General features: G+C 47.3%; 1 protein-coding gene across 3 annotated transcripts in view; it reads right to left on the bottom strand.

Moving 5' to 3' along the window:
* Window positions 1–25,383, bottom strand: part of LOC123364708 (vasoactive intestinal polypeptide receptor-like) — a 172,042-nt gene that overhangs the window by 94,291 nt on the left and 52,368 nt on the right. For 2 of the 3 annotated variants that reach the window (XM_045007035.1, XM_045007034.1), the window contains exon 2: window positions 19,131–19,227. In XM_045007035.1, coding sequence (XP_044862970.1) covers window positions 19,131–19,227 — 97 coding nt within the window. Of the gene's footprint in view, window positions 1–19,130; window positions 19,228–24,592; window positions 24,664–25,383 lie in introns of those variants that run through there. The other variant, XM_045007036.1, reaches the window with a different exon arrangement.

Raw genomic sequence — 25,383 nt, 5'->3', positions numbered from 1 at the left:
GAGTAACATAGAAGACTTACCGGTACGGGGGCCTGGCACTGGGCCACCAGAAGGGGCAGGGCCTCGGGCAGAGGGGGCGGGGCTGGGGGGTCAGCGTCCCCCAGCCAGCCCATCCGCACTACCTCGGGGAGGCTACTCAAGGGTGCTCAGGCGCTTTCGGAGAAAGCGGGCCTTGCTAAATCGTCATGCCAGACACACAAAAACAGAGACATGCAAAATCACTAGTTGTCCCTGAAAACGCTGGACTAAGCCTTTAGTCAACATCATTCTAATGAATAGATTTTCAGGACAGAAGGGTCCTATGATCAGGCACCAGCCTCCAGCATGCCCGTTGGTGGTCCTGCATGGCCCTGCAGCTAGGCAGCTCTCAGCTCCCTCTTGGTGCCTGCAATCATTGACTCAGACCTGGCTCCTGAGAATAAGCTACCCCTTTGTGTGGGTCTCATTTATTATCTCAGTATTAGCGACTTAAATTCAGCCCTTTGTCGGGGACTGGGATGTGGGTAGTCTGACCTAGTGCTTAGAGTTGGAGCCTGGCCTAAAAAATGGTTAGAGCCAGAACAGGAAGCAGAAGACAAGCCAAGAACCAGAGCTGGAGCAGATTGGAGTGAGATAGGAGCAAGTCTGGAACAAGGCAGATACAGGAGACATCGCAGCTGCAGATATATGCATTGAGTAGCTGGCGACCTGCCACTGCTGCTGAGCTTAAAGCAGGCCTGTTGGTTCCTTGCAGCCAATGGGATGGGCTGGCCAATCAGGCGATTCTGCTGCAGCTCAGCTGGGCTCATTAATTGACCTGAGCCAGCTAGCCCCAGGCTCAGCTGAGGGAACACAAAACCATCGTTCCATCTTCTGACCCTGGGGCTAAGGCCAACGAGCCTCCTCCCCAGGTTCGGGACGCCCCCGCCCTCCTCCTGGAGCTGGATTATGCTTCAGGCCAGCTATAACCCTCAGTCAGCTTCTCCCCAGATGGCTCCATTTTACTCTCTCCTTTCCCCTGTTGGGTGGGACAGGTCAGCACATGGACACCCTCTTTCTGCTAGCTCCTCTGGGAGCGCCTCTCCTTAGAAACCTCCTCTCTTTTGGAGCACAGCCCTCCAACAGAGCAGTGGTAGCCTTCTATCAGGTCCAGCCACTCGCCAGTCAATTAGCTGCCAGCCAGCCACCTCAGCAGTTAATTATTTGCAAGTGGGCCAAGTTGGCTTTTTCTCCTTAAAGCAGCCCATCACAAATAGATTGGACCCTGATTCTCCTTCAAGGGGCCATCCACCTTACGACGAGAGCGATAACAATTGGTTACCCAAGTGTAGGGCATTTTAGTAGGGTTATAGCCTACCTAATATATAGATTGATTTCTTGTATGCTGATAAAAGTGTCATCCTTAAGGAATGTTTCTACTAGCCCCTACTAAATATGAATTGCTTCCTATGGCATATAAATGGCCAGGCTAGAAATTTCATCACCTTTCAGAGTGAGAAACTATATCATCTTTCATATGAATCTCTTCCCAGAAACCTCTAAGTGGGCTTAGAAAAGCAGCATTCAGATCCAACGGAAGATCGAAATACCTGAGCTTTATGGCTGCACGAGCATAGATTCCCAGCCAACATCACAATCTTTCTTTTTTCCATAAGTTAAATATTTGTATTGCACCATGAAGTGACATACCCATCAGTTTATATAAATGGAAAACATTTCCAGGAACTGCTGTTACAGACGCCTCTTCCAATAACAAGAGCGGGGCGGCTGACCTTGGGTCTGATCCTACAGTCCTTATTCCTGTTAAACCCCGACTGGCTACAGTGAGAGTTCTGCGTAAGCAAAGACTTCAGGATCTGGTTCTCGTAACCCCAGTGCAGGCTGGTATTCCAGCCCACAGAGCAGAACAGCAGAAAGACTAACGAACGTCTCTCCCCCAGCTCTGCAGTTGGGGGTGGATTTCACTGTCACCTGGTGCTCAGCCTGTATGAAGGCCAAATATTTACTGGCTAGTAAAGAAGACATCACAGCTGATGTTCTGCAAGACAGCCTTCATTCATAAATCTCCTTGAATACAAGCCTCAATTAGATCCATCAGCTTGAAAGCCCTGTCTCCCAACCTGCACCCTCCACAGCTTCATGCTCCCATCTCTACATACCAAGTTCTCTAGACACCAGGGTATGTCGCCGCTGTGTTTTAAACTCAGAGCCCAGATCTACCAACTCCGCTCATGGGGCTCGCGCTACGGTGCTAAAAACAGCTATGGAGGTGTTGCAACTCTTCATGGAGCTTGGGCTCTGAAACCCAGAGACGGGGGTGGGCTTCAGAACCGTCGCTCAAGCCCGAGTCGCAATGACTACATGGTTGTTTTTAGCACTGCTGTGCGAAACCATGTCTGCAGACCTAGGCTCCGAGACTCGCTGCTGCACGTTTTACAAACACAGTGTAAACTTACCCATGATACAGGGCCAGCTCCAGACCCCAGCGCGCCAAGCGCACGCGTGGGGCGGCATTTTAACTGGAGGGCGGCAGGCGGGTCCGGCGGACCTTCCACAGTCATGCCTGCAGGAAGTCCAATGGAGCCACGGGACGACTGGACCTCCCGCAGGCATGACTGCGGCGGGTGCGCTGGTCCCGCGGCTTATGTGAACCTCCCGCAGGCATGCCTGCGGAAGCTCCACCGTAGGCGCGGGACCAGCGGCACATCTGCGGGAGGTCCCGCGGAGGCACGGGATCGGCGCCCGGCAGCGCGAGCGGCGCGGCGCGCCGCCCTGCTTGGGGCAGCAGAATTCGTAGAGCCGCCCCTGCCATGATAGGCTCCTTAGACGCTCCTAAGGCTAGGTCTACATTGGAGGGAGGGGGGTGTCGACCTAAGATACACAACTTCAGCTATGTGAATAGCGTAGCTGAAGTTGGAGTATTTTAGGTCGATTTACCTGGCTGTGAGGATGACGGCGAGTTGACCGCCGCTGCTCCCCCATCAACTCCACTTCCGCCTCTCACTGCGGTGGAGTTCTGGCATTGACGGCAGAGCGATCGGGGATCGATTTATCGTGTTTATCGCGTCTACACTAGACGTGATTAACCGATCCCCGATAGATTGATCACTACCCGCCGATCCGGGGGATAGTGTAGACGTACCATAAGACACTTAAAGGCTTAATCCAATGCCCACTGAAGACAGTGGAAAGATTCCCCACTGACTTCAGCAGGCTTTGGATCAGGCCCAGAGTTCCCAGTGGGGCTTAGAGGCAGCCTGTGGGATGCCTGTGAGTTGCCAGTGCAGCCATCAGTTGGCACAAAGCAGAGATATCCTTACTCTGTTAAATCAGTCAGAATAAAAAAGGGCGATCCTTAACCATAAATCTGAAAAGGGGAAAAACACATGCAAATCATTATAGAAAACAAATTAAAGCTTTGCATCTGGGGATTACATTTGATCAATTATCCTGTGCCTCTAACACACTTAGTCTGTAGCAATTTTATTTTTATAACCTGTTTATTTTTATAACCTTTGCATAACTAACGCTGTGCATATTTGCATATTATCCTATTGGAAAAGAAAACCCCAGCACAAGAACCAAAAACATTTCCAAATGTTACGTCTCCAAATTAAAATGCCTTTTTCACGACAAGATTTGTCTTCATTAAATGGTTGTTAATCCTGAAAAGCTAGAAGACAGCTGTTCCCAAGTTGAACAAACACTGCCGTTTGCTAGAAAGGCTACAACCTGAAAATTTCTACAACACTCAAGACAAAATTAAAGCTTCAAAGCCAATGATGCAGTAAGGCAGAAAATGGATGGAACTGGAATCCAAAACTATAACATGGTTCAAAAAAGAACTAGATAAGTTCCTGGAGGATCGATGCATCAATGGCTATTAGCCAGGATGGGCAGGGATGGTGTCCGTAGCCTCTGGTTGCCAGAAACTGGGAATGGATGCCAGGGGATGGATCACTTGATGATTACCTGTTCTGTTCATTCCCTCTGAGGTACCTGGCATTGGCCACTGTCGGAAGACAGGATACTGGGCTAGATGGACCTTTGGTTTGACCGAGCATGGCTGTTCTTATATTCTTATGGATTCGCTCTTCCAACTCAAGGTTCTCATGGGGAAACCTCAACAGGCACAGATGCCTACCAGAATCTTAAGAGAATTACACAGGATACTTTACATATTCCCTGTTATGCCTTTCTGAGGGCAAGTTCTGAGCAAAATCCAGGTCTTTACTGTACATCTCAGATCGCTTATGTGCAATGCAGATCTTCATCAGTAGTCAGTTCCTATACAAGTCTCCCATCATCAGCAATGGGAGTTCTATTCTAAAACAGGCAAGAGGGGAATGAAAATCTGGATCTTAGACTAGGAATTTGTACTTCATGGAGTAAGGAACATTTTTCAAGTCCTTCGGGCCAAAAGTAATTGCAAGCTACCTTTAAAAGGTAGGAAGAATGGCTCTCCTTGTCAGCACCTTTTCATTAACATTCAAGGACACTGCTCAGCTAAGTCCTGTCTCTTGCCTCCGTGTGTCATTTCTTTTGAATTTGACAACTTTGTGTACCAGCATCTTCACCAGAAGCTCTGAGAATGGGGTTTGTTACTTAAGAGAATGCAAACTTTGGATCTGGAATTCAAATGCTCCAAAGGTTGGGGGTGTTCAAATCTGGGGCTTTGGCTTGGGACCATCTCTAAGAAAACTCGTGCTCCCCTTTAATTTATTACTATTATTATTCATTATTATGTATATAAAAGATTCCAGGATTGTCCCTCTGAAGCCTAGAATGTCTGTTGAGTCAGTGTGACACAATGGAAACAGCTACAAGCATGGCTGAGGGCTCTTTTTGTTTAGAATATCACCAGGTTCAGTCATCACTGGGATTCAAGGCCTGTTGCTGTCCAATTTTAGAGCTGTCAGCCATTTTGTCTTTACAAATTACATCTTTGTGGCAGCATGGGCTTTTAGCTATAATAAGGCACGTCCTTATGCTATGCCAAGAGTCTTAGATCATTGTGATAGCAGAGATAACTCAACCAATCACCTACCTTTACTCTCCAGCTAATTTGCATGCAACAATTTAATTGGCTGTATGAAGGAGGTTGCACGGCCAGGTAATCCACCATCTCAGCTGCCACAGTTCACCCGGTTCAATCATCCCTGGGATTCATGGTTTGCTAAAGTCCAATTTTTAAAGTTCTCAGCTATTTTTGGCTTTTTTTACACACACGACTTAATGACAGCACAAGCTTTCAAATACTAGATTATCTGTATCACTGTAGCACTTAGGAGCCCTACTCACAGACCAGGACTCCGCTGTGCTAGGTGCTGTACAAACAAAACAAAAAGCTAATTCCTGCCCCGAAGAGCTTTTAGATGCCTGCTCCTGCAACATGACAAAATTAGGGTGGGCCAATCCGAAAGAGGGGCTAACTTTAATGTCTTTGAATTTCTTGACAACCCAATCCACTCCAGTCTACCAACTTATGAAATATAGTTTTGGAGCCTGGATCGCTTGGAGAACTATTAAGTGGTCCAGATTCCAGGTTCCAATATGACACAGGTCAGTAGTGACTGACGGCAGTTACCATTTTGATGTGGCCTCTGTGAAGTGCAGTGGCCTATGTGAAGTGAGTTTGATGGTCACAGTCTAATTCCCAATGGACTATTCTACAGAGCCACCCTCACTGATGGTTGGCTTTTGTTGACAGTCTCAGCAGGCAGGCCAACAGCTGAGGGTTTATGATTTTGTTTGAGCATTGCTGAAGTTTTCAGGCTGAAGCATTCAGTGTGCATCTGACTTGGGAAGACCTGTCTTTAATGGAGGCCCTTGGAGGAGGTCCCTTCAGGCCAGGGGTGAAGCACATTGATAGGGCAGGTATGCGAGGAGCATACTGGACCCGTTCTGGTGGAGGACATCGGCCTCAGGGCTGTCAATCCACCACCAACCCCTTTCAAAAAAGCTCAGATCTGACCGCTTTGTACACTTGGAGGCCTTAGCCAATTCAGAGGGTGAGAATTCACTTCAGTCTTCACAGGAAGAGAGCTATTAATTATCTCTTATCTTGCTGCACTATAAACAGAGGGTGATGTATAAACTGACTCCTCATTTAAACTGCATTAACCTTTTTCCCAGTTGGATTTTTAATTTCCATATGTTCGCTGCCTTTTCTCTTGTAAAACACGTCTTGATTTCTTCAAAATCTGACAAAGCAGCCCAGGCCCCAAATCTGGCCTTGCAAGCCAACATCAGTTATATGCACACGGAGCTGGAAACAAAAGTGTATTGCCTGAGTGAGTAAGTGCATGGGAGTTTGAAATCTGGGCCACTATTTCCCCTCGGGCGTTAACAGAAGTAGCACCAATTACTTTTCCTATGAAACAACTGCGTCTCAAAACATTGGTCTCCATGAAGAAAAATGGAAACCAGTGGTCTGGTCCTGCGAGGTGCTGAGCACCGGCAGTCGGATTCTGAACTCACTTAACTCCCACTGAAGTGAATGGGAGCCAAGTAGCCTCACAACCAGGCATTTGGCACCTGGCAGACTCGACACCTAAAAGCTATAAGCAGGGGATGCCGCGGAATCCTGTTAGTGCAGAAAATCACATTCCCCTCGCTCTGGCTATTAGTCCCGATCTTCAGCTAATCTCTGAGCTTTAATGGTCCCTTCTGTCTTCTTGCTCACTTCATTCACACCCAAGTATGTGCTTTCCAGGCCATTAAGGCAATCTCCAAGCTGTGGGCAAGCTTTCTAAGACTCCCACCCCTCTCTCATAAGCTCTGTTTAGGATGCTGCACCTTGCTGCTCAGCACCGTAGACCAGAGAGCAGCTTGTCTGAATGCACGTTGCGCAGCAGCCTGACAAGTTACTTACAACAGATTTCACAGCTCCGTCGCTAATTCTCATGTTGCTTAAGGAATGAATGATTAGAAAGGGAATTGATTAGCAGTAATGAGATAATCAGATTAGGAACACAGTCGACTGACCTAGTCCTGCTTGCTTTGGTTTGTCTCGCTGGTAAATCCCCTCCATTTTTTTAGCACTGCTATTTCAATTAAACCAAGCTGTTTGTAAGCTGCAGCGGAGGAGGGAGGACTCACTTTTTTGGGACTGTTACATAACGAACACAAGTCAGTGAGCAGCGATTCGCTAAAGGCTTTGCGGAGCGCCTCCCGGCACGCCCTCGGGGGCTCCAGGGCGCTCCACGTGAAGAGACGTTTGCCAGCTCTGTAGGCTCTGAAAGCAAAATGAGGACAACAACTTTCTTCTTGCTCTACTGTGAGAAAGTGCGTTGCTGCTGGGGGTAATGTTATTACTCGCGACACAAGCTGCAGAGTCACGGTTTCTGAGGCCAGAAGGGACTATTGTGATTACCTAGTCTGTGCTCCTGTCTAAGCCAGGCCATAGGGCTGCTCTTTATCTATTCCTGTTTGAGACAGAGCATGTACTGCCTAGGAAAACATCCAATTTTTATTTTAAAATTGCCAGTGGTGGAGAATCCGCTATACCTTTGGTCAATTGTTCCAGTGGTTAATTGCCCCTGCTGTTAAAAAACTGCACCTTGTTTCCAGTCTGAATTTTTCTAGCTTCAACTTCCAGCCATTGGATTTTGTTATACATTGGACTGCTAGATCGGAGAGCCCTCTGTTATCAAATTTCTGTTCTGCGACTGTGATCTAGTCGCCCCTTAACCTTCTCTTCATTAAGCTAAACACGCTGAGCTCTTGGATTCACTAGAAGGCATATTTTCTAACCTTTCAGTCATTATTGGTCATTATTGTGGCTCCTCCCTGAATCATCAACATCATTCTTGAACTGCGGACACCAGAACTAGTCACAGTATTTCAGCAGTGGTCGGCCCAGTGCCAATTACACAGGTAATAAAATCTCCCTGTTCTCCTGTTTCTACATCCAAGGATTGCATGAGCTCTTTTGGCCACTGTATTGCACTGGGTGCTCATGCTGATTATCCACAATCGCCATCCGAGTCTTTTTCAGAGGCATTGCTTCCCAGGAGAGAGCCCCCCCCCCATCAACAATGTGATACATGCTAATATTCTGGGGCGTATTAACAGGAGGATCGTATGTATGACACTGTCCTGCTCTACTCGTCACTGTCGAGGCCTCAGCTGGAGCACTGCATCCAGCTCTGGGTCTCACACTTTAAGAAAGATGCGGACAAACTGGAGAAAGTCCAGAGAGAGCAACAAAAATGATCAATGGTTTAGAAAACTTGACTTTTTGGGAAAATGGATATTTTTGAGAAAAGAAGACTGAGCGGGGACCTAATAACAGTCTTCACATATGTTAAGGGCGGTTATAAAGAGAGAACAGTGGTCAATTGTGTCCATGTCTTTAAAAGGGGTACAAAGAGGACCTGGGGAATTATAGACTAGTCAGCCTACCTTCAATACCTAGATTTTATTGAGCGTGTGCATAGTCGTCTAGCCAAGCGATGGCATCTTCAGTGGCATGATGCAGTTCTTCTAGGCCACTGCTGAACCGAGTCAGCAGGCATTCAACGTGCATCATCTGTGTTGCACCACAGCTTCACAAAGGTCTGTCCCAAAGACCCCAGTGATACTGGTTGGCTGCAGACAGACCTTTCCCGGTCCGGAACCTGGTCAGCAGGGACCACTGGTGACGGGACAGGTCAAAACCAGGCAGGCAGATTGCGGGGTCGGTGATGAGGGACTGGTTGGGGACTATAACAGATATATACTCCTCTCGCCAGAGTGTTTCCACCCTAACATCCTGGCGTGGAGGATAAGACCATAACGGGCGACGAGACGACAAACGTGCAGCTGGTAGTTTAAAAAGGTCATTGTGCAGTGGGAGGCTTGAGTTGGTGCATAGTTTCTCCAGTAACTTGCCAGTGGGAACCTCTCGTCTGATCTGAGGAGGAGCAATATTGCTCAGAACTGGGAGCCATGGGAGTGGGGTCGGACACAGGGTGCCGGAGAGGATACACATGGCGGCATGTAACTGCGTATCCACCAGTTTGGTGTGTGACGATCGACTCCAAACTGGTGTGCAGGACCCCGCCACCAAATACAAAGTGGCAAGAGCCGACGTCCGCAAAGTTGGAGCATGGGCACCCCATGACAAACCTGCCAGTTTGTTAAGAGGATTGTTGCGTGTCTTACCTTTAGCCTAGAAAGATACCTAGAAAGATACTGATGATTAAACAATCAGTTTGTAAGCATGTAGAGGATAATAGGGTAATAAGGAACAGCCTGCATTGATCTGTGAAGAATAAATCACGCCAAACCTACCTAATTTCCTTCTTTGATGGGTTACTGGCCTAGTGGATGGGGGAAGCAGCAGATGTGATATATCTTGATTTTAGTAATGCTTTTGACACAATACCACAAACTAGTGAAATGTGGTCTACACAGAATTACTATAAAGTTAGGTGCACAACTGACTGAAAGACCATACTCAAAGAGCATGCTGTCAGACTGCAAGGGCTTAGCTAGTGGAGTCCCTTAGGAGTCAGTCTTGGGTCCGGTCCTATTCAATAGTTTCATTAAAGACTTGAATAATAGAGTGGATGGAGAGTATGCTTATAACCTTTGCAGATGACACCAGGCTGGGAGGGGTTGCAAGCACTTTGGAGGACAGGATTAGAATTCAAAATGACCTCAACAAACCGGAGAATTGGGCTGAAATCAACAAGATGAAATTCAATAAAGCTAAGTGCTAACTACTTCACTTAGGAAGGAAAAATCAAATGCAAAAAAAACACAAAATGGGGAATAACTGGCCAGGTGGTGTACTGCTGAAAGGGATCTGGGGGTTATAGTGGATCACAAATTGAATACAAGTCACCAATGTGGTGCAACTGCTAAAAATGTGAATATCATTCTGGGACGCATCAACAGAAGTGTCATGTGCAAGACACAGGAAGTAACTGTCCGACTCTACTCAGCATTGCTGAGGCCTGAGCTGAAGAACTGTGTCCAGTTCTGGGTGCCTCACTTTACAGAAGCTGGGGCCAAATTGGAAAGAGTCCAGAGGAGCGTCACAACAACGAAAAAAGGTTTAGAACACCTGACCGATGAGGAAAGGTTAAAAAACAACAACAACTGGGCATGTTTAGTCTTGAGAAAAAGAGACTGAAGACACAGTCTTCAAATATGTTAAGGGCTGTTAATAGGTGGACAGGGATCAATTGTTTTTCATGTCTACTGATGGTAGGACAAGAAGTAATGGTTTTAGTCTGCAGCAAAGGAGATTTAGGTTAAATATTAGGAAAAACTCTCTCACTATAAGGGAACAGGCTTCCAAGGGAGCTTGTGGAATCCCCGTCATTGGAGGTTTTTAAGAACAGGCTGGACAAACACCTGTCAGGGATGGTCCAGGTTTACTCGGTGCTGTCTCAGCTCAGGGGGCTGGACTTCATGACTTCTCGGGGTCTCTCCCAGCCCTACATTTCTATGACTCTATGATACGTACAATTGAAGGGTGGTGGGAGGGGGAGGAGAAATCAGTATGCGGCCAGCTTTCACTCTCAAACTCCTAAAGGGATTTCTAAAATGATGAAAAGTGACTTTGAAGTGATGCCTCAAGAAATTGAGCTGCAAAGTTTAAAAGGATACTGTCAAAGACTTAGTAGGAAATCTCTCTTCATAACAAGAGTCGATGTAGGACATATTAACATATGGAGCTACTTTCCATCCCCCAGGGTAGATGAACATTTTGGTTTGTATGAAACAAAAGCAACAACATTGAGTATTATTATTGGCCTTGACAAAAAACAAACTGAAGCATTTCCTATAGAAAAGGACAGTAGGACAACTTCCCCTTGATTAGCTTTTGCGCAGTGAAGCTCTGAAAGTACAGGTGTCACAAAAGCTGGGAATGTGCAACAAGCGATGGATCACTTGATGGTTACCTGTCCCTCTGGGGCACCTGGCACTGGCCACTGTCAGAAGACAGGATACTGGGCTAGATGGACCTTTGGTCTGACCCAGTATAGCCATTCTTATACGTTCTTATGTAGCACACAAAGCACTGGCAGGCCACCCCCTGTGGGTCGAGTGCACTGCTGTATTTGCATCTCCTGGTTTCCCATCCATCATCAGAACTGAACACCCGAGCGCCGTAGTGGCACATGGACGACTTTCGGCAGCCTGAGACTGACCTATAAATAAATTAGCAGGATTAAAATGTGTCTGTGATGGCGCATTAAAGCAATAGCAGGCGAGTGACTCACGCTGTGCAGCAGTAATACCCAGAGCTCAGCTGGATGGTTATCAATAGCCTATAGATCTTGTCTGTTGCATCTCAATCAGGCCTCCCATGTAATAGTGACTTCGAAGCAGTGAAATTCTGCTCGAGGGAGGAAAACCACCTCCGAGATTACAAAGAAGGAAGGCTTTATCGCCAGACAGCTGGGTGGAACCCATGTTCAGTGGAACCCAACAGCACTTTCTCCTTGGCTAAGAGACGGCAGGAGCCATGCCAAAACCCATTTCCTAGTGTACTGATATCCAACAAAGAGCCTTTTAAATGACATGGAAAAAAAAGAGCCAGAAAACATCAGTGACTTGAACTGGTTCAGAGCACCCATTGGTTCTTACCTAGCCGGTATGGGCTCCAGGTACTCAGTGTTGCATCAGAAGAAAATAATAGAGGTACAGAAGTGTAATGGGGGCATAGCGTGGGTCATACCTGTGTGCCCACCTTTACTCTGCTAGAATCATAGAATATTAGAGTTGGAAGAGACCTCAGGAGGTCATCTAGTCCAACCCCCTGCTCAAAGCAGGACCAACACAAACTAAATCATCCCTGACATGGCTTTGTCAAGCCGGGCCTTAAAAACCTCTAAGGAAGGAGATTCCACCATCTCCCTAAATAACCCATTCCAGTGCTTCACCACTCTCCGAGTGAAACAGTGTTTCCTAATATCCAACCTAGACCTCCTCCACTGCAACTTGAGACCATTACTCCTTGTTCTGTCATCTGCCACCACTGAGAACAGTCTAGATCCATCCTCTTTGGAACCCCCCTTCAGGGAGTTGAAGGCTGCTATCAAATCCCCCCTCACTCTTCTCTTCTGCAGACTAAACAATTCCAGTTCCCTCAGCCTCTCCTCGTAAGGCATGTGCCCCAGCCCCCTAGTCATTTTCATGAGGTGCAGTAACCTTGCTGTTAATGCGAATCAGGTTCAAGGGAGAGACTATGCATGCAGCCTGCTACCAAGGCATTTCCCCACTTTATGAAGTCTCCCATGCTACACTGATTGGTCCTCTCTGGGACCTGGAGGACGACAAGCTTTATGGTTTTAACATCACTGCACACCGAGCACCTCTGAAAATCAGGCCAGAAGTGTCTGCAAAAATAAAGGCATCCCATATGAGATACAAATGTCCAGTGAGTTGAATTTAAAGACTCCTTACAAAAATAAAAAATAAAAAATTACAGGTCTTTAGCCAAAAAGGGTTTTCTGCCATGATAAAGGTTTGGCTAGTTTGGATTCTTTTCCTTATCTGAACTATCCAAATTCCTTGGGGATTGTAAAACTGAGCTGGAGTATTTGTGACACTTGGTTTTACACATTTCCCAGGGCTGCCTCAAAAATCCCCCCTTGTGCCACTTGTTCTAGTGTTCTGCAATCTGCACTGGGCTGCGCCTGGCCAGTTTTGTACATCAGCGGTCAGTGCTTAATATGTAGTGAAAGAGGTGCTGGGGATCAAGCAATTTTTTTTATTTTCATAACTGATGCGGCAAGCCCAGAGGTGCCAGGACGATGAACTGCCAAGCCCAGAGGTGCCTGGCATAAATTAAGTGGTTTCCTAGCATGAGTGGAGGGATGTCCTCTCTTCCACAGTGATTTGTACTCAATGGAGTTATGAAGCAAAACTATAAATTACATTGTGGACATTATTCTGGACCCAAAGGGATAGAAATATCATCTAACAAAAACCAAGGAAAGCTTAGTTTCTGGAATTCAGAAAAATCCATGGGAAGGTGCTATTTCTGCAGTACCATTCATTTTCAGTGAACATGCAGGTCCAGCATCCCTGGTAATGGAACACAGAGCCGTCACCTCATCATAAGTTCAAATCCAGCATTGCCGATGGTAGTGAGAAGATGCTTCTCGGATGTTGTTGAAGATTGATGAGCTACTTTGGTGCAGCAGTTTGTGCAAACCAAAAAGGAAGACAATTCGCGGACAGCATAAAGCGCCATCAAATATATCGCCAAACATGCTCAGGTAAATAATTATGTATTATTCATTCAGTATGGTTCATTCCATTTTTTGCTAGCTCAGTTGGACATATTTCTTTCTTTCTATTATTACTTCAAGTGGTGGTTTGATACGTTTCCTGAAATTGTGGTTCACTAGGCCAGAAAAGGCCATAAATACCATATTTACTCTAATTCGATTCATAAAATACACAGCCACAAGCGGTATTTACAGTGCATTTTATACACAACTTTAGCATTTGTCTTCTGTATTGGATCAGAATAATTTAAAATTAATATATACATAGTCGCTCTGAATAAAATAGGTTTTATTTGTTTGTTTAGAGAAGCATGGACAACATATTTGAAGATGATACATGAAAGGAAGGCAACTTCCTCACAGCATCTGGGGAAACCCTGAGAGGCAGACCCCAAGACAGATGTGTGGCGCAGACGGAGGAACAGAAGCAGAGGTAGGAAGTGACCCAGGGAACAGGCATAACGGCGCCCATTCCTAGGCCATGTAGCTGGATCTTTATTGGGTGGGTCTTGGGTTGGAACCTGGTGGAATAAGGCGGGCCCAGGTTATCCCACCCTCAGCCACTGACTTACACTACTAGACGACTCTAGCTGCTATGCAAGGCAGCCACTGATTCTCACTATTGGGCCACATAATACTGAGTATCACCACTAGGAGGTTCCACTGGCTTTAGACACAACCCCCACCCCGCCAACACACCCTGCCAATGGCTATAGATCAAGCAACAACATCCCAAGCCGCCACTAGTTTCTATGACTTGGAGGATCAGGGGGCATCTGCATCAGACTCAGACTTAAGACTTGTTGGGAGACAATTTCTCAGTGAGCCATTGCATAAACTGTATCCACTGCACAGATACCCAACAGCTGCTAAGCTTTTGATCGAATTTAATACCACACTGCCAAGCTCTGCTCCTGTGGAATGACTATTCCATAGCACTGGACAAATCCTTCTGCCAAGAAGGAACCAACGTCAGGATGATATGGTCGAGATTATGCTGTTATTGAAGAAAAATGCCCATTTTATGGAATGATATGTTGTCTATATACACCCCCCCCCACACACACACACAATGGAAAGGAAATTTATAAGTTTATTTACATTTTTAAGAGATTTTTTTTTCATTAATTGTTGCTCTTTTCCTTCTCTTCCACTATGTGCTTATATTATTTAGGTAGCTGACTATCTATGGAGCAGGTGTTTGCTTGGCACTGTTGTAGCCGGCGTTGCAAGGTATTCATGTGTCAGATGCGCTAAGGATTCATATGTATTGGAATTCATATTAAATTGGTATTCTATTGTTTAAGAGTGTGATTAAAAGGCTGATTAATTGTGATTCATTTTTTAAATCGTGATTTTTTTTTGAGTTAATCGCGTGAGTTAACTGTGATTAATCGACAGCCCTAATAAATATTTATGTACTATTTCCATGGCATACTTGTACTTATAAATACTTCGGTAATGGTGCACTTGGCACTTCTACGTAAGTCCTTTTTACATAAGCCTCAGGGTACAATCACAATTAGCTCTGCGTACCTTTACTGGCTGTCTCAGCAGTGAGACTTGGGATGTGTCTGCACTGCGGTCAGCAGGTGTGACACACCTGAGCTAGCTTGGACCAGTGCCTAGTGGACCGGCAAGTGTAACACGGGATGCTTCAGAAAGTGGGGAATGTTTTCCTAGGAGATGCATGGAAAAATCTCTCAGGTATGTCTACCCGTGCTGCAGTCACACCTTCCAACTGCAGTGTAGACACGCCCTTAATGGAAACGGATTGGTTCTTTCCGTTTTTAGGGTGGTCTTTCCACTCAGGAATGAGGGCCGTTGGTGCTCTGCTCTGGCCCATTCTGTACCTGTTCTCCGGAAACCTAGAGGACTTTTGCTGCCAGGCCTGACAATTAGGCACCTGCCACGAGCTCTGAAAATACAGGGTCAGGGAAATTTGAACAGAAACCCAGCTATCGCTTGACTTCTACCAAAACAACCCCCCCGCCCTCCAGAATAATGCCTGACCATCCAGCAGCGTGTTAATGCAGCCCTGATTGTTTCTTAGTGGAAAACTACTTGGACATCTAGAGGTAAGCGGTAGTGATCAATAAAAGTGCCACCACAGGGTGTTCTTGATTAATCATTTGCCACTGGCTTAATCTAACAAGTCAAACAGATTAATCCCCTTTCATCAATACGCTGATAATGGCTCCTCCATCCACTGTTATTTCCAGTTTCCCACTGATCATGTGTGTTTTTAATTCCACTCATTTAATTAGAAAGGATAATAAATTAGTTGTTTAACCACAGCGGATTTTCTTTCTGCCAACAGGATGCAGAGTGTGCAGAAGACAGATAACACACAAACCCACTCATAAATCAATGTATTCTATTAAAGGTGGCAGGGGGCCTTATTCGCTTTTTTGTTCTCCCTTTCCCATGTGCCAGAATCCTGCTAGCTATGGAGCCATCTCGTGACGGGCTTAACAGAGATGTTATGTGCTAGGATTTTTCTGGCAGCTTTGTCTAGTGGAAACGGTAATCATTTTAATACATGGGAGTGCTGCTGTACTTAGTGGTTGCTGCTTCAGATCTCTCTCCCCAGCTCACTCTCTCATACACACACAGCCAATTTTTCCAGTACTGCTTTCAGTTACATAACTGATGCAATAGCTTAGCACCAACCTAGGAGAGTCGCTTTTTTGCCACCTGTGCTCGCACACACCTAAACCCTGACGGGCACACACACACAAGGCTAGACACTTGACAGGGATACATAAGCTGCATGGAAGCACACAGGCACTCGCTGCATGCTTAAATATTCAGTGGCACAGGGACAGGGATTAGGATTGTGGGTAGGTGCCCTCGCTCCCAGGCTATAGAGGCATTCTCTTGCTTGCTCAATGACTACAAGTATTTCAGACCAAGTGGAACAGCTTCAATAGGAAAAAATGAGAGCACTTCCTCGCCCCCACTTCAGAGTAGCCTATAGCCTGGTGTGTAGGGTATTTACCTACAACACAGAACAGTGGTTCTCAACCAGGGGTACGTGTACCCCTGGGGGTACTCAGAGGTCTTCCGGGGGGTACATCAACTCATCTAGAGATTTGCCTACTTTTACAACAGGCTACGTAAAAAGCACTAGTGAAGTCAGTACAAACTAAAATTTCATGCAGACAATGACCTGTTTATACTGCTCTATATACCATACACTGAAATGTAAGTACAATATTTATATTCCACTTGATTTACTTTATAATTATATGGTAAAAATGAGAAAGTCAGCAATGTTTCAGTAACAGTGTGGCTGTGAGACTCTTCTATTTTTATGTCTGATTTTGCAAGCAAGTAGTTTTTAAGTGAGGTGAAACCTGGGGTATGCAAGACAAATCAGACTCCTGCAAGGAGTACACTAGTCTGGAAAGGTTGAGAGCCACTAGGAGATCCAACTTCAAATCCCTGCTCTACAGTACAGACTTGAACCAACATCTCTCTACTCCCAGGCTATAATCATGGAGCCAAAGGTGCAGGCGGCACTCCTCTAGCAGAGTTTTGTGAATCTAGCCCTTCATTCCTTTGCTTTTATTAAAAACACCTGGAATGTTTTGTTCGACCTGACCCAAAATGTTTTTGGATTTTTCAGACCAGCCAGCAAACCAGAAAATCAGTTCCTGGGCCAGCTTTCCTAGCGATCAGGCCTGGCAACATTGCACGTGTATTCACACACACTCACAGCCGCGGCACACTGAACTCATGCAAACACCCGCCTGTTGCCTAGCCAAAGACGCTCCAGACTGCACATGCACTGCAACCTCAGAAGCTGTCCCACTTAGCGAAGTCAGCTGAAGTCCCTGCAGAAATATAGATTTGTTTCAAGCCAGTAGTTTAATGTGGCACCATGAAACACCAGAATTCATTTAGACACTTGCTAACAACAATGGACATTAATGGGGTGCAATCTGGTCCATGTACCATGCTCAGTATGGACCTTACCTAGGTTGTGGCATTGTAATATTAATGAAAATGTAACACCGACAGACCCTGGTTGGCAGGTGGGATTGAACCTGGGACCTCTGAAGCTTAATGCATGAGCCGCTACTGCATGAGTTAAAAGCCACATGGCCCTTAGCTCAGGCTGTAGCAGACTCATTACTCTCTCAGTGGTCTCGGTGCCATTAGAGGGAACAGAACACCACACCCAGGAAGTGCGTGGGTTACAAAAACCTGAGCGGGTGTCAGCAGACTCCAAATCCTTCCCCGAATTCAATGGAGCTACGCCAGGGATGACCTTGGCATTTGTACATGATTATATAAGTAGGAAATCAAGGTGCAGAATGCCACACTCTGTCTTTAGCCTAACTAAGGGCAATGCCCAGAGAGCGAGACAGAAAGGGGTTTTCAGTAGGAACAGCGGAGTTTTGGTCGGCAGCCCCAGCAGCAAAGCACAGCGAGCCCGGCGCGTTACTGACACTCTGATGAGTTCACGGGTGCCGACAGACACACAACAGGAGGCGGGAAGCGAATTCCATGCCCCGGACACTCCTTTCCACTCCTCATCCCTCCACAACGATCAGATTGTTCATTGCCAATGTGAGCATGGACATCACTGCTCCTTACGCCTCCTTTCATCAAGAGAACAGGTTCTGTGACTTGAGAGAGGCACTCCAGGAGGGCAGGTTAAACACACTCGACCGACTCCTGCTGCTGTAAGGACGCTGCTAGTGTACTGGGTGAGGCCAATATAATCCAACTCCACACCACAACGGATTTCACTGTGTGCATAATTTCTAGGCCAGGCCATAGGCGCCGACTCCGTGGCTGCTCCAGGGCTCTGCACCCACCGGCAGCTCCCTGCCCCGCCCCAGCTCACCTCCACCACCGCCTGCTCCCCCGAGCACGCCGCAGGCCCACTTCCCCCCCCCCAGCTCCCAGCTGAAACAGCTGATTCGCGCAGCAAGCAGAGGGAGGGGGAGGAGGGGGAACGCGGCGCACTCAGGGAAGAGGCGGGGCTGGGGCGGGGATTTGGGGAAGGGGTCCAATAGGGGCAGGAAGAGGGCGGAGCTGGGGTGGGGACTTTGGGGAAGGGGTTGGAACGGGGGCAGGACAGGGACGGGGAAGGGGTGGGGTTGGGGGTCTCCAAGCATCCACTGACGCCGGGGAAAGTAGGTGCCTGCGGGCCAGGCTGATCTACGCTCAGGTCAGGTGTGCAGGGCATACGAGAAATTGCACGGCTGCCAGAGGCGACGCGTAACTGCGGATGGTGGGCGGGCACAATTGAACGGCTCTGGGTGGGCATGTGACCGCTCCACTCGTAGCCTCTGCCTCCAGTCCTCGACGCATGTCAGTGGGCGGTCTGCAAAGCCGGCCCCGGGAAGCCCCGGGACTCTAGCAGCAGGGAAGGAGAAGCAGCCCCATGTCATGAGATGAGGGGGAGGAGTTCAGCCAGCCGCCCTGTCGCTTCCTCCCGCCTTGTGCTTCACAGACACATGATGAGTGCCGCTGCCAGGGGGAGCCGCTGCCTCCTCGCTGCTGGGAGTCCCGGTGGGAAGCAGCCCGAGAAATCTAGGGGGCCATGTGACCCTGCATGCCCCACAATGCGTCACCTCTGACGGCTGCACAGGGGTCACTTGGAATAGCGGTTCTGGCATTCTCTGCACCCTGGGGAGCACGGGGGCTGTTCCCTCCAGGATGGATACCGAAAAAGGGGAGGACTCATACCCCTGCCTCTCCCCTTCCCCCTGAGGTGGGGCCGGGGGAGCAAGCTAACGGATGCAGCAAATGGCCAAGACTCAGCCCAGCATAAACGTGGAAGTTGTGGAGTTGAGCTGAACTCAAGAGTTTTGGGTCTTCCAACTCCCAGAGAGGAGCAGGATACGTAGTAGGAAGGACTTAGTGAGCATGTGGAGTCTGCAAAGATCCATCCCTTACCTACTGTCTGATTGTCCAGGCCAGGGTCCGTCAGGCATTTCTCATGCTCGTGTTCGATCGCCAGCATGATGGCGCACTCAGGAGTTGTGCTTGACACCTACAGAAAGGGCAGAGAGAGAGAGATGGACTGTCAGTAAATTATCGGCCCATCCACTCTCCATGGCACATTTATAGCTAAAGACGCTCCCCTGGGCCAAGTAAAAAAGATAAAACAGATTGAACCAAGCGTCTTTTTAGGACTGTTTAGAAGAAATAGCTGAGTAACCTAATGGCGGCCAAAGGAATATGACTTAACTCAGGCAGCTTTGCTCCTGTCTGCCTTAAACAGCCCTAGCTATCGGATTATGTTCCACTACCAGCACTTATGTTTTCTTGTTCACTCCGGGTACGTCTGTACAGCAGCTAAACACCCACGGCTGGTCGGGGTCAACTGACTCGGGCTCGCGGGTCTCGGGCGGTGGGGCTGTAAAACTGCTGTGTAGACGTTCAGGCTTGGGCTGGAGCCCAAGCTCTGGGACCCTGCAATGGGGGAGGGTTCCTGCTATGGGGGAGGGTCCCAGAGCCCCGAGCCTGAATGTCTACACAGCAGTTTTTAGGCTACTGGGGCTTGGGCTAGCGGGGCTGAGTCAGCTGACCCTTACCAGCAGCGAGTCTTTTATTGCAGTGTAGACTGGCTTGACACAAACAATGGTACCAAGGAGTTTCAGATGGGAGGCTAGAAATTCACACTGAGCCTGTCCCTCCCATGACGCTTCCCCCATATTTACATAGTGAGCTTAGTGAAGGACAATTCGCTGCCCCAGCTCCCCAGAATTACAGTTGTGAGCTCAAGCAACTAAAAAATATACACACAGTATATATATATATATATATATATATATATATATATATACACACACACACACACACACACACATACTGTATATTTTTTTTAGTTGCACACACACACACACACACACACACACACACACACGAAATTCCTAAATGTTAAGATTGTTCCAGCAGTTTTTACTTGGCCAGACCGCGTACTAGGATTTATATTATAGTAGGGAAAATGGACCAGGTAAAGAATCAGAGACCCTTTGTCCTGTATATTTTATAATATACCGTAATAGCTAAGTATATTGCATGAAGGTTTACATTTAACAAAGGAATAAGGAAGGATGAATACTCTCTCTCTCACACACACACACACACACACACACACACACACACACAGTTGTGTTAACATTACCAGCACCTTATTGATTTAGGTGAAATTCCTAACTTTGTTTATTATTTCTATTGCTGTAGCACCTCCAAGCCTCACTGGGGGATCAGGATCTCATTGTGCAAGGTGCTGTACAAACACATAACAACAGACAGAGAAACATCAAGAGAAAACAACTAAATACAACACACAAGCTGGGAACAGCCAATGTGACAAGGAGAGGATGAGCCTAGCAGTGTGATGAGCAGCAGTCATCGCCCGCCCGCTGCCTAACTATTGTCCAGTGTTTTGTAGGCAAAAGGAGAAAGGTGAGACTTGAAGGCGGGAAGAGTCGTTTGGTAGCTGATCTCACAATCTTAACGAAACAATAAAGTATTTTTTAAAAGTAAATATTTTTATTTGCAGAAAAATTTGACCTGCAGATTTTTTCTGTTGTCATCTTATGCTGTTTACTGGCTCCACCGGCAAAGTTTGCCAGTTAGTTTCCCACATCACCGTTTTCCAGCACAGTTTATAAACTGGGAGAGCTAGTGAATTCTTTGAGCTAACAACTGCTTTCTGTGTATGGTATTGTAAGTGCTGTTCTTTGGGGTAAATTATCACGTCACTTCTCAGGTTAACTCCCTTTTTCTCATCATCATTAATCCTCTCCTCCTCTCTCACCTAAACTCTTCTCTAATGTCCTCCCTTGTGTTGGGCTTGGGCCTGGTCTACACTATAGAGTTAGGTTGACATAAGGCAGCTTATATCAACCTATCTCTGTAAGTGTCTACACTAAAAAGTAGCTCCCACCTATGTAACTCGCCCATTACTCTGGCTTAATAACTCCACCTCCGTGAGAGGTTGCGCTTATGTCGATGTAGCTATGTTGACGCAGTGTCAGTGTAGACCCTGCGTTGCTTACATCAACGGTTGCTGCCTTTCAGAAACTGTCCCACAATGCCCCACACTGGCAGTCAAAAAAGCAAACAGGATGTTGGGAATCATTAAAAAAAGGATAGAGAATAAGATGGAGAATATCTTATTGCCCTTATTATAAATCCACGGTACACCCATATCTTGAATACTGCGTACAGATGTGGTCTCCTCATCTCAAAAAAGATAGACTGGCATTAGAAAAGGGCAGAGAAGGGCAACTAAAATGAATGGTGTCCCTAGCCTCTGTTTGTCAGAGGGTGGAGATGGATGGCAGGAGAGAGATCACTTGATCATTACTTGTTAGGTTCACTCCCTCTGGGGCACCTGGCATTGGTAGACAGGATACTGGGATGGATGGACCTTTGGTCTGACCCAGTATGGCCATTCTTATGTTCTTATGCCTCAGTCGGGTGTCAACAAGGCTGATGATCCATTAGTTAAATCGGTGCAAGGATACTGGTGAGGATGCACACGGTTGACACTAGGAGCATAGTGTGGACGTGTAAATCTGTTTCAATTGCTGCAATGACAGTGCATCAATGAAACTTTTTAGGTTGACTTTATTTTGTAGTGTAGACTTGCCCTTTGTCTACACTTAAAAATTAGATGGCTCAAGCTGCACCACTGGGCATAAGTGCCGACTTCTGCTCCCACCAGTGGGTGCTCGAGCCCCCTCTGCCCCCGGTCCCACCCCGACTCCACCCCTTCCATGAGGTCCCGCCCCTGCCCTGCCCCACCCCCATTCCAACCCCTTCCCGAAAGTCCCTGCCCCAACTCCGCCCCCTCCCTGCCCCTATCCCAACTCCTTCCCCAAATCCCCGCCTTGCCTCTTCCCTGCCTCCTCCCCTGAGTGTGCCACATTCCCACTCCTCTCCCCCCCTTCCTGGAGCGGCCAAGCAGCTGTTTGGTGGCAGCCGGGCGAGAAGCACTGGGAGGTAGGTGGAGGAGCGGGGACGCAGCATGCTCAGGGGAGAAGGCAGAGGTGGGACGGGGAGCTTGGCTGCCTGTGGGTGCAGAGCACCCACTAATTTTTCCCCATGGGTGCTCCAGCCCCGGAGCACCCACGGAGTCGGCGCCTGTGCCACTGGGGGATGTAAAAAATGTTACCACCCGAGCGCCATAGTTAGGTCAAACTAACCCCTGGTGTAGATGCGTCTAAGTCAGTGCAAGAAGTCTTCTGTCAACCTAGCAACAACTTCTCAGAGAGATGGATTAACTATATTGTTGGAAAAACCCCTTCCATTGACATAGGAAGCCTTTGCGCTACTGGGCTACAGTGGTACAGCTGCAGTCCCCAAGCTATGCCACAATAGCAGCTATGGTGCAGGTATACCCATAATCTCATTGCAATTTCTTTGGGGGCAGGGAATGGCCCTTGAGGCGAGATATTAAAATACTGTGTACATTTACGATGCTACAGAAATGATATTTTAACAACAGTAACCTATGCTGCCTGCAAGCTAGAGATCACAGTATTTAATTGTCATGTTTTTCCTTTTCCTTTATTGAAAGCTGATCTACATACCTAAATCTGTGGCTTGCGTATTTACCTAGCGTGCCATGATATTTCCCTTTGAATGAATACTTCATTTCCACTTGAGAAAATTAGGTCAATATATACGTAGGGTTCTGAAGAGCAGACTATTGACAGAATTAGGTAAATATGTAAAAAGGAAGGTTTAAAACATGCTCTCTTCCTTAATCCTTTTCCGAGTGGCCAGCTGTATCTTCAAAACACTACGCAGAGGAAGCATGACTAGTGGCTAATGCACAGGTGTGAGAATCAGGTGCTTTTTCCAGCTCTGCCACTGAGTTCCTGCGTGATCTTAAACGAGTCATTTAGGCCCAGATTTTGAAAGATATTTAGACATTGCTGACCTCAGTATGGCAACACCCAACTGATTTAGGACCCTGAGTCTCATTTCCAAATGGGATTTAGGCACTTAAGAGATAAAATCCCACTAATTTAAGCCCTTGAGTGTTTAACTCCCTTTTAAATATGAGATGTAGGCACTGCAAATACCTCAATACCTTTAAAAATCTGGACTTTAGGACCCAATCCAACATTCCCTGAGGTCAACATAAAGATTCCCATTGTCTTCAGGCCTTTCTCCTGTCTTTCACTCAGTCTCCCCTCTCTGTAAAATATCAGTAATACTATTGACTTTGTGTGTCAGGTTTGGCTGTTAGTAAAACAAAAGACTACAGCAAGGACCAGATGGCTCAGGGGATGAGTAAATGGGTGTTCAGCCTTTCATCTCTAACATCAGCTGAACTCCAGGTTAAGTCAGCCATGAGTGAAAGTTGCTGCCAAGCCAGGGATGCTCGGTGGCAAAATGAACTGGGTTATCTCCAACCATTCCCCAATTGACTGGCGCTCCCAGCTCAAATGCCACCGCTACTACAACTGACAGCCTTGGCAGGCAGGCCAAGCTTTCAGTGGAGCTGGAGGCTGAACAATCTTCTCCCCTAGCTACAGTCCCTCCAGAAGTTGTTTGAAACAGATCAGTGAGATGGTGGGTTGGGACACTGATTGCTTCCAGAAGTGATACTGCTCTGTGGATAAACAGTGGACTTCCGAGTTGTCACTCTGGCACCTTTCGCAAAAACAGGGAGCCTGAGGAGCCATGGACCTCACAAGGAAGGGTGCTGGCAAACTGGGGAGCTGGGTAATCGGCATTCTCCATCACAAAATTGTCAGCCAGCTCCAGTTAGTTTACACAAAGTGTTTACAGAAGATGCTCCCTATGCCAATGGGAGAATGTCTCCCATTGGCGTAGGCACTCCACCTAGCCAAGCGACGGTAGCTATGACGACAGGACAAGCCCACCTGACAGGAATAGCGCTGTCTTCGCTGGGAGTTCAGTCACTATAATGGCGTCGCTCAGGGGTGTGGATTGCCCCGCAGGATGCAGTTATACCAGCATAAATCTGTAGTGTAGACCAGGGCTTAGATTTACTGTTAAAGCATAATCCAGTTTCTTGTATAAATCCAGCGTGGATGGTCATCTACCGGAAACTCACTCCAGGTGTGTTGACCCTGGAGCTGGAAGGTCTAATTTGACTGAGCGATCACCCTAAAAATAAGAGTGTAGCCGCGGCAGCATGGGGGTGGGAGGGGCAAGCCACCCCGAGTACAATCCCATCTGAAACCTTGGGTAGGTATCCGGTCAGCTAGCCCATCTGGCCACTTGCACTGCAGCAGCTCCCTGCTCTTTTTAGTGCACTAGCTCGATCAGAGCTAGCGTGGGTGTCTCTGCCCAAGCTGGAAACTGTTCCTTCCAACTCCAGTGTAGACAGAGCCTTAATCTCCCTCAGTGTCCTGTCCCAGTACCTGTGTGTGGTTTGATATAAAACCTGGGATGGATTCATTGCTGACTGCTTCTCCTGCAGCCACTGCAAAACCTTGGGCAGGAAAACGGCGCGGATCTTTCTAAGACATGAATTCCTGTCGCTCCACTAGTCAATGTGAAATAATCCCATGATGGCTCTGTGTAATGAGGGTAGCTCTGTGTAATGAGGGTATTCCTTCCCTTTGGGTCCCATCAGCTGTCAGAAGATTACTGTGCAGGCTGCTGCTTGCGGCAAGAAAAACCCACATGTACATGTGCTTGCAATTAAATGCACCCACAGGATCGTCATGGTCTGAGAAACTAGTGAGACATGCAGTGATGTGGCCAGGGGCCAGCTAAAGAGGGGAAGAAAAAGAGGAGCAAATCTGAGAAGACTAAAAATATCAGCCTGCATTCCCTTTCGGCTGCCTATTGCCACAGCCACAGTCCACAAACGCAGATTTGCTTGTTTTCTTGGTAAGCATCTTTTGGGTGATCCTCATCTAGACCATGACAACGGAATCAGAAGACGGTATTAAAAGGCAATAAAACAAGAGCGGCAGCATTGTCAGAATAGTTCAAATGTCACATTTTAAATCGGCATTTCTGTCTGTGGCAGGGGGAGTCTCTTTGGACTCTTTCACATTCAGGGGGCAGAGGAACCCACCATTTGAACGGGCACGTTCTTGTATTGAGTTCTTCGGCTACCAATCTAGTTAACAGCTGTAACCAATGGAACAACGTGAACACCTGCTGGGAGCCGGGGCCCCAAAATAGGAGATGATCCAAAGCC

This window comes from Mauremys mutica, chromosome 2, assembly GCF_020497125.1.
Source record: "Mauremys mutica isolate MM-2020 ecotype Southern chromosome 2, ASM2049712v1, whole genome shotgun sequence".
NCBI classification, from domain to species: Eukaryota; Metazoa; Chordata; order Testudines; family Geoemydidae; genus Mauremys; species Mauremys mutica.
Note: the sequence above shows the minus strand (reverse complement) of the source record. Positions and strands in the feature narration are given on the sequence as shown.